An 11904-nucleotide genomic window follows, 5' to 3' on the forward strand; every position below is an offset into this window, starting at 1 on the left:
ATTTTAACTTCCTGATCCTAGGTGCAACACCACTTGTAAGTAAGGTCCTGTGTATTCTGCCCCTAAATCTGGGTCAAGACCAGGATTTTGCAAGTGATTAGGTGTACACTGGACAATAATTTTTCTTAACCTACCATTGTGCCATTGAGCAGATCACATTAGAAAGTGGAGAATACATGAACATATTTGGGGGCAGAGGGACTGTGAACTCCCAGTGACCCTTATAAGAAGCAGCTGTCTTTCTTGCCAAAGCAACCAACAGTGAATAAGCAGATCAACTGTATGTTTCCTTAAATAAGATCAGTAGGTCAATGATTAATAAATTTATGCGGTCTGATTTCATAGTTAAGTCCTCATTGAGGCAAGAAGTGTGCATACCTGAATGAAGTTTCAGGTTGTCCATTTTTAAATCAGACAACACCCTCTCATCTTATATTCAGCTCACACCTGAAAGTTTCTTTCCAATTATAAGAACCAGAAACTTATTTCTAATGAACACTCATTATCTGTAACATGGCTACAGAACCACAAAGGCCACAAGCCTTTGTTCATAATATCTTAGCAGAATAAAACTAAATTAGAAAAGAAAAGTCAGTTTTCACCTTTATGACACCTCCAAGTTTGGCATCTGCTATTGCCAGCTGTTCATGGGCATCTTTTGCCACTAACTTCTTTAGAATTTTCTTCAAGCTCTTGCTGAGCTTGCCCTCTACCAGGGCTGTGGATGCTGCAGAGGGAAGAGGAGAACAAAGATTCAAGTAAAAAATAAACAAATAAAACTTTCTAAAATCTAACAGGTACTAAAAATAACTATGTTCACCTGGATACACAACGTTGTACACTCACATTCACACCTCTACAAGCTACTTTAATCAGAATTGAAGTTGTAATTTTTTTACCCTGAAGTCATTCAAATGAAGAAAATGTAGCAAAATGTTCACAGATTATCCAGAGCCTACAATGCTTTTGTTCTTAATTCCTAAAAATTACTCAAATGGCATGTTTTGCATAGGCTTACAAAAAAATTCAGGAATTTATAATCTTAGAGAAAAAGGCATTTATCTAGTATGCAAAGATATCCACCATACATCTCCACAAAGTGCAGAGTAAACAGCTCTAATGTATTCATTACTGGCATTTTATCTGTTGTCTCAGTGGTAGTGACGAAATGTGGTATTAAATCATTACATTTCAGTTTAACCAAGAATGCATCATTGACAACAGAGTATAAAGAACAAACCAGCATAAAGATGTCAAGAGTTTTTATTCACTATTGGTTTGTATACTCATAAGCACAAATACAGGAGCAAATAATTAGATTTCAATATTTTTATATGGTGTCCAGAGGCACGGCAGCTGCCCCAGAAAATACCTAGGTCTTTGTTCAGAAGCACCTTAAACAACTAAGATATAGTAAAAGAAGAGCGCAGGGTATATAATGAAAGTATGTGATTGGTTCTTTTCAGAAAAAAACAGCTGTCAGTTTTAGCTTTCATGCCTTTACTTACCAGCAAGGGCTTCTGTTGTATCCTGAAACTTTTCAAAGTGTTTCAACTTCACTCTAGAGGAGAGAATTTTTATATTCTAGTTTATATCAGAGTAGTCTCGTCCTTCTCTCTTCCTTTATGATGAATAGCACATCTTAACTTTCCAAGCTCCTATCATAAATATCAGACCCCTAATTCCCTGTAACATCACAGGAGGCTGAAGTTTGATTTTCAATCTCCAAACCTCCAAAAAAAAGGAACAGTCTTGAAACTACAAATCAGCTTTCAGACTCCTGTTATTTCATCACCCAAGCCCCCAGAGATCTTGCAAAAGACCTTCAAAGGGGTGAGAAATCAAGATCTAGTATGTCTAATGAAAACATACATATAACCTCCCCACCACCAAAACATGGCCCTCTTTTTGTATTGCAGTTCATATTTAAAAAAAAACAAAAATTCAAAATTCAACACAGCTTCTTTGATTAACTAGTGAAAGCAAGCAGCATACTGCCTCTACTACAGCAGAGCACCGGGTCTACTTAAGTTTCTGTTTCTACACTGGATTTTTAGAAGAGTCAGATACTTGGATTTCCTTGAAATTTACTGACCGCATGGCGGCACAGTGTAGACATATCCAAATTTGGGGTCATTTGGCCAAAGGATTCCTGAGATACAGGTCCTCAAAAACAAATTTTCGCAAAAATTAACAGACTGTACTTTTCTATTTTGTTTTTGCATGATACCCACTACCCTTGGAGGAGTAATTTTGAAAACAGAATTTGAAAAAGTTTGGCTCTTCAGATAAGCACATTCCTAACACTCACAAGCCAAACGGACTACACTGCACGTGGGCACTGTTTGCACAAGACGTCTCCTAGGTAGCAAGGACTCTCAAAACCTGTATGAGTCAAAGGGGCGCACTGAAGTCATATCTGTGCAATACCCTGTAATTTGGCTGTGATGAAAACTAGGAGGGGAAAAAAGGTATGATCTAGGTTCTTGTGTTTTTTATTTGGAGGAAACAATCTTGAATATAGCAAAAAATTCAGAAGACCTCCAAACTATTTTTGGAAAGAAAATACATTATACCTACAAGTGTTTACCTGGAGAGGAAATTAGGGGGTAAGGGGTCTATGATTACAGGGAGGGAAGGAAAGGTTATGGAGCACGAATAAACAAAGATGAATGGCAGAACAAGCAGGAAGAATATGAAGTGAGAACACAAGCTGGCCCCACATTTTCCCTTCCATGAGCCAGAATCCACAGTGCCTAATAGGGATGTAAGCGACTAGTCATCCATCCGATAAGCATAAGCTTCTCAAATAGTCAACTAGTGATGTGACAAGTCACTTCCCCACTTTGCTGCCTCTATCAGTGAGGGGCAGCAAAAACGGGGGGGGGGGGGGGGGGGGGGGAGAGAAGAGAGCTGGTTCCCCCCCAGTACCGTCTCCAACAAGTGCAGGAGAAATAGAGGCACAGCGGGAAACAGCGTGAGCAGTGACTGAAGAAGTCTCTGCTTGTGCCACTTCTGCTGCAATTCTGCTTTTGAAATGTACAAGAGCCCCAGTGGGGCTCTTGTACATTTCAAAAAAAAAAAAAAAAAAAAACACACAGAAGCCCCACAGGGAACGTGAGGCCAGCAGGGGACTTTGGTCCTATGCTCCTTGTGGGGCTTCCTTTTGAAATGTACAGGCAATGTACAGCTCCTTGTGGGGCTTCCTTTTGAAATGTCAATGGCTCAGGCACCACAGGTAGCGCAAGGCCAGCCGGGAGTCCCCCGCTGGTCCTGGGCTGCCTGAGGGGCTTCTACTTTTGAACTGTAGCAAGAGCCCAGTAGGGTTCTTGCTACAGTTCAAAGGCAGAGGTGCCCGTATAGACTAATTGAATAGTCAATGGAAAACCCATCAACTATTCAATTAGTTAATTAATCTAAATTTAACATCCCTAGTGCTTAAATTCTCTATGCCCCTCCACGTGAGCAGGTATCTGGGGAAACCCTGGACTTCTGGGTGAAAAGCTGAAGATAGCCATGCTGGCAGCATACACCAAGAATACACTGTTAAGGCTGAAAGGTAAGGTGGGAGAAGAGGCACACTATATCAATGGCTCTGCAGAATGAGCATGAGAATACCTATGACATCCATGTGTGTATGGAAGGATTTTCTACTCCCCATCAGTTTACCAATCCAAAAAGTCTATGGACAGTTCCAGTTGCATCTGCTATATCACCTCCCTGATCCTAACTTCCTCCTCCTTCTGTAATAATCCTCTCTTATCTATACAAAGTTGTACTTAAGCAGCCATTGGGACCCAGGACAATTATCTCCAGGCTTAGATTTTTGACTCTAGTCCAATTCTGATTAATCTGTCTCAGAAAAGGCTATGTTATCTGTAACAGAAGCAAGGTCATAGATAAAGGTACCCTCTCTGAAATTCCTAAATTGAACTTGCATCACCTCCAACAGCAGCTCAAGGCTTATGCTGCAAGGCACAGTGAGACCAACATCTTTTTAAGAACACAGGAATAGCATAACTGGATTAGACCAAAGTCCATTTAGGCTAGTACTCTGGCCCACAGTATCAAGTGTCACACTTCAGAGGAAGGTGTAAGAACCCTGCCATGAACAGATACTCTGCCACAGCTACACACATCCATATTAGGTTTCACTCTGATCTCTAGCACCCAGAGATCTTGGGTCAGATCATTCTTTTAACATGTAAAAGCTGTGAACTATACTGAAACACAAAGCCTTAGTCCTTCATCTCCTATGTACACAATTAAACACAGTTATCTTTCATACCCAGGCTGTTAGCTCTTCATGGAAAGACTTACATTTTATTTGCTTTTTCAGGAGTTTCAAATTCTCTCCACAAAGTATCAACTTCCTGGAGTTTCTTTTCATCCAGAACCTGTGGATAAAAAATGAAACCAATGTTTAAAGACGTTTGGAGCAGGTGTGTGGAGGGGGGGGGAGAAGGGGGGAGGAATGGACACATGTTAAGTAGCTGACCTTCGGAGCTTAGAGACACTAGCAGGAGGGGAGCAGAGGAACTGGTGCTCTGGGATTGCTTCCACATTCACTGTTGGGGAGCAGAGTGAGCCAGGGCCACGCAGCTCTGCTTCCTGCACCACTGTCAGTGAGTGTGGAGGGGCCAGATCAATGTTCCCTGTAAGCTGAGCACATGGCAGCCACCCAGGAGAGAGTCAAATGCAGCCCAGCTGATTAGCAGAGCACTCACAGCCAGCAGCATGTTTCTACTGTTGATGCACATCTGCATATGCCTAGGGGCACATAATATTTATTCTGCAGGTGGACAGAAAAAAGTTAGAGGGAACACTGGATCTAGAGATGGTAGATACATGATTGCTAAAATAAATGTTAACTACAAAAAAAATGTTTTCAGTTACATTAGTGTTTCCCAATCTTTTCCAGATGGGGACCCATTTTGACAATTCAGGAATACTTGGTGACCTAAGGCAATTCAAAAACAGGGAGGAGGGAAGGCAGAGCCACCTGGGGAAGACACCTGGCAACCCTTTTGAAATGTAATGGCGACCCATATTTGGGTCCCGACCCATATGTTGGGAAACCCTGAGTTACATGGTGACTAGCCTTTGTACCAGAGGCAGCAACATAAGCTGGTTTAAAAAATCAACTCCCTGCACAGACCAGCTCCCACCTGCTGCTCAGGACTTACTCTCTTTGCAGTACAATGCATTCAGACCTACACAGCCTTCAGAGTAAATTTTAAAGACACCACCCTTGGCTAACAGACTAATATTTCAGATTGCTATCAACAAAAGAAATCCACCTCTGCCTCCCAAAAGATTAATCCACAGTTTCACTAGTCTACCATATTTCTGTGAGCTCTTAATAAGCAGTGCACTAAGACTTGGTCTACACTACATCCGCCACCTCCTCCCATCCTCAGCCCTTACATATAGTCTGTCAGAAAAGGTTTGCAGTGCAATGAAGTTTGAGAATTCCTGAACCCATCTATGCTTATATAAAAAAAAGTAGGGCCCTACCAAATTCATGACTATGAAGAACATGTCATGGACTGTGAAATCTGCTCTTCTCCCCCATTAAATTTTTATCATATATGGTAAACCGGGAGTGGGGAACCTCCACCGCAGTGGAAACTCTTGTACATTTCGAAGTTGGAACACCGCCACTGGGCTCCTTCTCCCTCCCAGAGCTGGAAGAACAAGAAAGCCAGTCCCTCCAGGATCCCTTGCTCTCCCCCCGCCTTGCTGCCTCTTTCTGATAGAGGCAGTAAGGGAGAGGGGGGAAGTGACCAGTCCTCCGTGTGTCCTCTGATAAGCTTTTGCTTATCAGATAGTTGACTAGTCACTTACATCCCTATAAGATTGTGTGTCCAGTTAAAGTTTCTGGAATGGAATCTTTGCTTTTCAATGTACACCAGTCAAGCTAAGCATTTTACATAAACATTAGCAGACAAATGTAAATTGAACACATCTTGTAAATGAAGTATTTAAAATACCATTACTATTAAGTTAGCCTCAATGCTTTCATTTAGGGACTAAAGGAATAATATTACTTGCAATAAACGCTAAAAGTCCCAGAAGAAACAGATGCAATGTGAACATATTTGGAAGGCAATAATAGAACATTAGTTAGTTGTATAAACGCCACAATTTCTGCTAATAGTTATCACAAGGGGATAATTCTTAACGGATCTGTTTCATTCCAAAACTGGTGGCTAAAATTAACAAATGCAAGACCAGCTTGCTCTTCCCGGATGCAAACAGGAAGTGAGTTGTTGGTACCACAAGAGATCACAGGGAAAAGCTGCAGCTGCAGACACGTGGTCACTGACATTTACAATTACACTTTATCCTGCGGAATGAATCAAAGCTCAGGCTCGGAGAGAAGCCGATCTATGCAGGATCCGCGAGGAAGCGATGTATCCCTGTGCTACACGCTGCACGACTGCCCAGGTCCGGTTTTCTACCCGGCCACTGCCCTAGGCAGCAGGGGCTGACCTTGTCGGATCAAACGCAGAAAAACCTGCCTTGCAAGTAGCCCGGCGAGGGAGACCCCCGGGGGGGCCGAGCAGGCAGCGAGGGCAGAGCCTCCCTTTCCTGCGTTAACCTGCGCCCCAGCCCAGCCACCGCCTCCCACGGACCTCGCGCCTCTACTCGGTACCGGCGCCAGGCCCAGCTGCGACAGACCCGGGGCTCTCGCCTCAGGCACGTGGTCGAGGCCCGGGGCAGCACCCGGCGCTCCTGCTGCAGAAGGCTACGGGCCGCCCCGCGCCCCTGCCGCCTGCCTCACCTTGAAGACGGCGTAGCCCGCCGCGGTCTCGAAAAGCACCAGCATGGCGGGTGAGGGAGGGGGCCCGGGTCAGCGAGAGCGGCCGCAGCGCCAACGGCCCGCGCGCGCGCCAGGCGACGCCACGTGAGGGATCCAGGCCTCGACCGCCCCGCCGCAAGCAAGCAGCGCGCGCACGGCAGCCAACCGGAAGTGAGGAGACAGGAAGCTGGCCTCGGCAGCCCAGGGGGCGGAACTCAGAGGATGACGAGACAGAAAGAGCCGGAGCGGGGGGGAGGGAGAAGAGTGGGATTAGCTCAAAGGATGGCCCGGACCAAGCTGGGAGGAAGGGGGCGGGCTCAACCGCTGCGAGGCGGGGCTACAGCTCCTGACCCCGCCCATTGTGGCTGGCGGCGCAGGGACGGCGGGTCCTGTCTGAGGGTGGCGAGCAGGGAGCGATCCCCCCCGTGTTACTTCCCGCCCGCCGCTGGGCTTGGGCGCGTTCGAGACAGTCCAGAAGAGAGGGACCCACCTGGTTCAAGCTCCAGAAAGCACCGGGGCTGCGGAGAGCGTGTTCATTCTAAAGGGGTTGAGATGGGTTCAACTAGAAGAGGCCCCCGCTTTGTGACGGCCTGAGTTCCGAGCCCCCGCACTTACGGCCTTTTCCATAAGTGCTGAAGGGGCCGAACCCCCCCCCCCGACTTACATCCCTGTCCCCGCATTTACAGTGGAACGATGTCTGTCAGAAATGCAGACTCGAGTTACGACGGCCCCGACTTGCGACGCGAGCTCCAGAACCGATTGCATTGCAAATTAGGGGCAGACCGTTTCTAACTATCGTAAAGAATAAAATTGTCAGACACGTAGATGAACATAATTTGTTGGGGGAAAGCCAACATGGTTTCTGTAAAGGGAAACTATGCCATACTACTCTACTACAGTTCTTTGAGGGGGGTCAACAAACGTGGACAAGGAGGATCCAGTGGATACAGTCTACATAGATTTCTAGAAAGCCTTCGACAAGGTCTCTCACCAAAGGCTCTTAAGTAAAGTAAATAGTCATGGGATAAGAGGGAAGGTCCTTTCTTGGATTGATAACTGGTTAAAAGACAGGAAACAAGGCGTAGGAATAAATGGTAAGTTTTCCGAGTGGAGAGAGGTAACTAGTGGGGTCCCCCAAGGGTCTGTCCTAGGACCCATCCTATTCAACTTATTTATAAATGATCTAGAGAAAGGGATAAACAGTGAGGTGGCAAAATATGCAGATTATACCAAACTTCTCAAGATAGTTAAGACCAAAGCAGATCGTAAAGAGCTTCAAAAAGATCTCACAAAACTAAGTGATTGGGCAACAAAATGGCGAATGAAATTTAATGTGGATAAATGTAAAGTAATGTACATTGGAAAAAATAATCCCAACTGTATATACAGTATGATGGGGACTAATTTGGCTACAACTGCTCAAGAGAAAGATCTTGGAGTCATTGTGGATAGCTCTGAAAACATCCACTCAGGCTATGTCTACACTATAAGGTTTTTGCGCAAAAACTGGCAGAGCATCCACACCTCAAGCACGTTTTTGTGCAAGAAAATTGACAGAACAGAGGGCTTTTGCTGGTAGTTATTCCTCTCCCCATGAGGAATAACTCCTTTTTGCACTACGGCTCTTGCACAAACAGGCAAGTGTGGGTGCTCTAGAGGTGTTTTGATGCAAGAAACCCCTATTGGAAAAAGCACAGGTGTTCTGCTGGCCATTCTGTGAATGGCCATCAAAGCTTTCTTGTGCAAGAGTACCTATGCAGTGTGGATGCTCTCTTGCGCAAAAGCACATCTGGCTTTTAAATGTTTTTACAGAAAATGTAAAGTATTGTGGAGAATTGTGAATCCTTGAAATATTTCAGTTTTGGGCTATACCTTTGTTTATTTTTTGTAATTATTTTTTAAACTTTTAATGAGTTTGTATTACTACAGTGACCCATGGTATTCAACCAACTCCTATGGGTTTATTTAAACTGCCTAATAGAGTTCTACCAACTCCTGGGATTATATAGAAACTGTCCAATGGAGTTCTATAAACATGTCTAAAAACCTAAAGAATAAGCAGTTACTAGACGCAAACAGTAACAAACATTCATAAGCATTTGATCAGAATACTCACAAAAGGATTAGTCCCAGAGATAACCCTGGCTTGTTCCAGCATCAGAAAGAACCTGATAAATATTCCTAACAAATCTGGTTCTTTTATGGTGCAACAAACAAGAGACATCATACTGACCTTTATGAAAACATGCTTATGATACTTCCATTTTTTTTCAAAACAACCCAAAACTTTAAGCATGAAAAAACCTACCACCCCTCAAGATATACATTGATATCTTCAAAGGCTCCCCCACTCTAGAGAGGTTACTGTAACATTAAGGATGATTGTGTATGGTGAATTATTGTTTAATATTGTTAGAAGGCCCTCAGTGCTTTGTTTTTTAATTTAAACAGAAAAAAAGTATTGTAACTAATAAAATAAAATAGCCTAAAGCAGCCCAGTTGTGCAGACAACTTAATTTCTCCACTCCCAACCCCAATCACAGAAGAGGGAGGTTTGGAGAAGGATGCCTAAATTCCTTAAATTATCTATTAATTCAGAGTTGTGATGATTTAGCTAACCTGTTAAATACAGATTTTAAAGTTTGTTTGAAACAAAGAGGATGGTATAAAAAACTCAGGTTTTTGGAGACAATCCTCTTTCAGTAGAAATGATCCTGAATTGAATTGCTGCTGGACTGTGATGTGAGATATGTGGCTTGTATTTAACTCTGAAAATATATAATATTGAGTTTTGGAGAAACACGAGTGTTAAAAATAAAGCAAAACTGGTATATTTTTTACAGCCTGAAATTGATTGTTTTGTTTAAAGCTATGACTTTTTAAATGAAAAAACATCCTAATGAGCATTTTATTTTTAAGCTTATGAGACTATTTCATTGTTTTATAATAACGTTGTCTGCTCCACAGTACAATCAAAACTTGAGAGATCTATAGACCAGAGAATAAACAAGCTCAAAAGAAAAATTCACTAGCAGCAACAATTGATGGTTGGACAAAGTCCAGTAAATATATTTTGTTTATTGGTTTGTTGTTTTATTAGATTTTTATATGTTAAATAGATGCATAGGTATGGGTGAGAAATATGGTAGAATTAAGTTTTGTGAAATTTTTATTTAATGCTAAATCTCTGTTTATTACTAACAAAATAGTGAATGCCATACCATTTTAACAATGTGCTTAAAAGTTTGTTTAAAATTTCTTTTCTCCAATCAATTTGTAATTTTCAGACCTTCTCTGAAAATAGGTTAAAGGCCTTGGATACCTCACCACCCATCTTGTCTTTTATGTCTACAGGCCCAGGCATATTTGGATAGAATGTTTATCGCTGTTAAGATGTACTTAAAACTGCTGTTGTGTTTGGAGAACCAGTACATGTCCATCAAATCTGCTGCCATTGCACATCCACATCTGAAAAAAAAAGATTTTATTTCTTTTAAAATGTATTTGAGCTGGTTTGTGTAATGCGTAAGAGTCCTGATCTGAAAGCCAAGCTGTTACCTGTCTTCTATTCAAATAATTATGCTTTTTGGCTGCTTGAAACAGAGGGTTTACCTCGCTGAAGCTCCTAACTTCTCTGGGGAGTGTAAGAAATTTTCTTTAACAGAATCGTCTACATAGACATGACTGTTAGTGTGTTAGCAAAAGATATTACACGTATGGAGGGGATGCATTCAGACAGATAAATTTAAACAAATGTTATTAATTGCCTGGTTTAACACATCCTTTTATAGCAGCCTGTGAAAATGAACACGATAACCATTAGAGAACCTGAGCTAGTTTATTCGTCCATTTTGTTCTTTTCTGGATTTTCCTCTCAAGATGTGTGTCTCAGACACAAACAAAAACAGCTGATGCATGACAGATTTACTCCCACAGAGCTACCAATGTGTAGGTTCTCAAAGGACTTTAGAAAGGCATCATCGAGCTGTCAAGAGATTTTCAGAAAGGAAGCAGCATGAGCTCCCACGCTAGATTTAAACAGTCATGATTTGGTTCCTAACCCTATTATACTCCATCATCAACCATCATTTCTTCATCAGTCATTTATCTGTGTGACTTTGTTCATTGGGGACACCTTCTTCCATAGGGTTGGATGAGAAGCCATCATGCTCATTGGGCTGTCCCATGAGCACTTGGGTATCGGGGTTGGTCCCAACATATCCAGCAACAGCTGAGCCAAAGGGTTCTCCTCAGAACAGTTCCTCCTTGGAACAGTCACTGATGTAATGCTCAGGGCTAAAACTGTCCAAAGTTCACAAGGGGGTGGTGAAGGAGTCCCTGTTTCCTCAAAGGATTTCCAAGATTTCTGAAACACTCATTCTTGGGATAAGATGGCCTCTTCCATGTGGTGCTGGGGTTTCTGGGAGTGGTGCTGTGCTCTGATTGGTAAGGGGTGGTTGGGGAAGCTCTTAGAGAGGTCACATGACCCTTTTCAGGGTGGGACACCCAACCCCAAAACCTACCCTGTTCAGTCAAATCCACTCTCAGGATGGTCCCTGTGGCCAAAACTCATCACAGTTGGTAGAAACCAGTGGGAGGAGTTTTTAGAGGCTCATTATGACCCACTTCCAAGACAGATCACCAGGCCCCAGAAGGACTCTGGTTTGGTCAAACCTACACTCGGAGTGGTCCTGTGAAGCCAAAACCCATCCTGATTGGTAGAGGGTGCTGGGAAGAGTTATTAGAGGGTTTACATGACACTCTTTGCTTCTGGTCATGTGTCCATCTTGACCCCAAAATTAATTCCCTAGGGAACTGGACCAGTGGGTGGGCAAGGCCTGCAGTTAGATTGATGATAGGACCCTTATACTACTATCATAAATTTCAATGGAAAGTTGCATGTGAAAAGACTTTGGCACTGGCTCCTCACTTTACCAGTTTTCCTTTATAGCTTAGTACCTTTATTTAAAATTACTTTAATGAAATGATGACTGTGATGGGTTGAGTCACAGATATCCCTTTGAGACTGTCACGAGAATCACAGGTCCGATGATGCATACCCAAGGGAGGAAGGACAGAACCAGGTGGACCGTTTTAGC

At 43.0% G+C, this 11904-nt stretch overlaps 1 protein-coding gene and 1 non-coding gene across 2 annotated transcripts in view; both read right to left on the bottom strand.

Moving 5' to 3' along the window:
• The window catches only part of NOP58 (NOP58 ribonucleoprotein), a 37219-nt gene extending 30229 nt beyond the window's left edge, over window positions 1-6990 (bottom strand). Inside the window, exons 1-4 of the mRNA XM_075933851.1 lie at window positions 6788-6990; window positions 4321-4397; window positions 1509-1561; window positions 603-727 (exon numbers count right to left, since the gene is read on the bottom strand). Coding sequence (XP_075789966.1) covers window positions 603-727; window positions 1509-1561; window positions 4321-4397; window positions 6788-6832 — 300 coding nt within the window. The 5' untranslated portion in view covers window positions 6833-6990. The remainder of the gene's footprint in view (window positions 1-602; window positions 728-1508; window positions 1562-4320; window positions 4398-6787) is intronic.
• LOC112547042 (small nucleolar RNA SNORD70) lies at window positions 1140-1228 on the bottom strand. Its single transcript, XR_003090786.1, has one exon. It is a non-coding gene; the product is annotated as a small nucleolar RNA SNORD70 (small nucleolar RNA).
• Window positions 6991-11904: the final 4914 nt, after the last annotated feature.

The sequence above is a fragment of the Pelodiscus sinensis genome, chromosome 7, assembly GCF_049634645.1.
Source record: "Pelodiscus sinensis isolate JC-2024 chromosome 7, ASM4963464v1, whole genome shotgun sequence".
Classification (NCBI taxonomy): Eukaryota; Metazoa; Chordata; order Testudines; family Trionychidae; genus Pelodiscus; species Pelodiscus sinensis.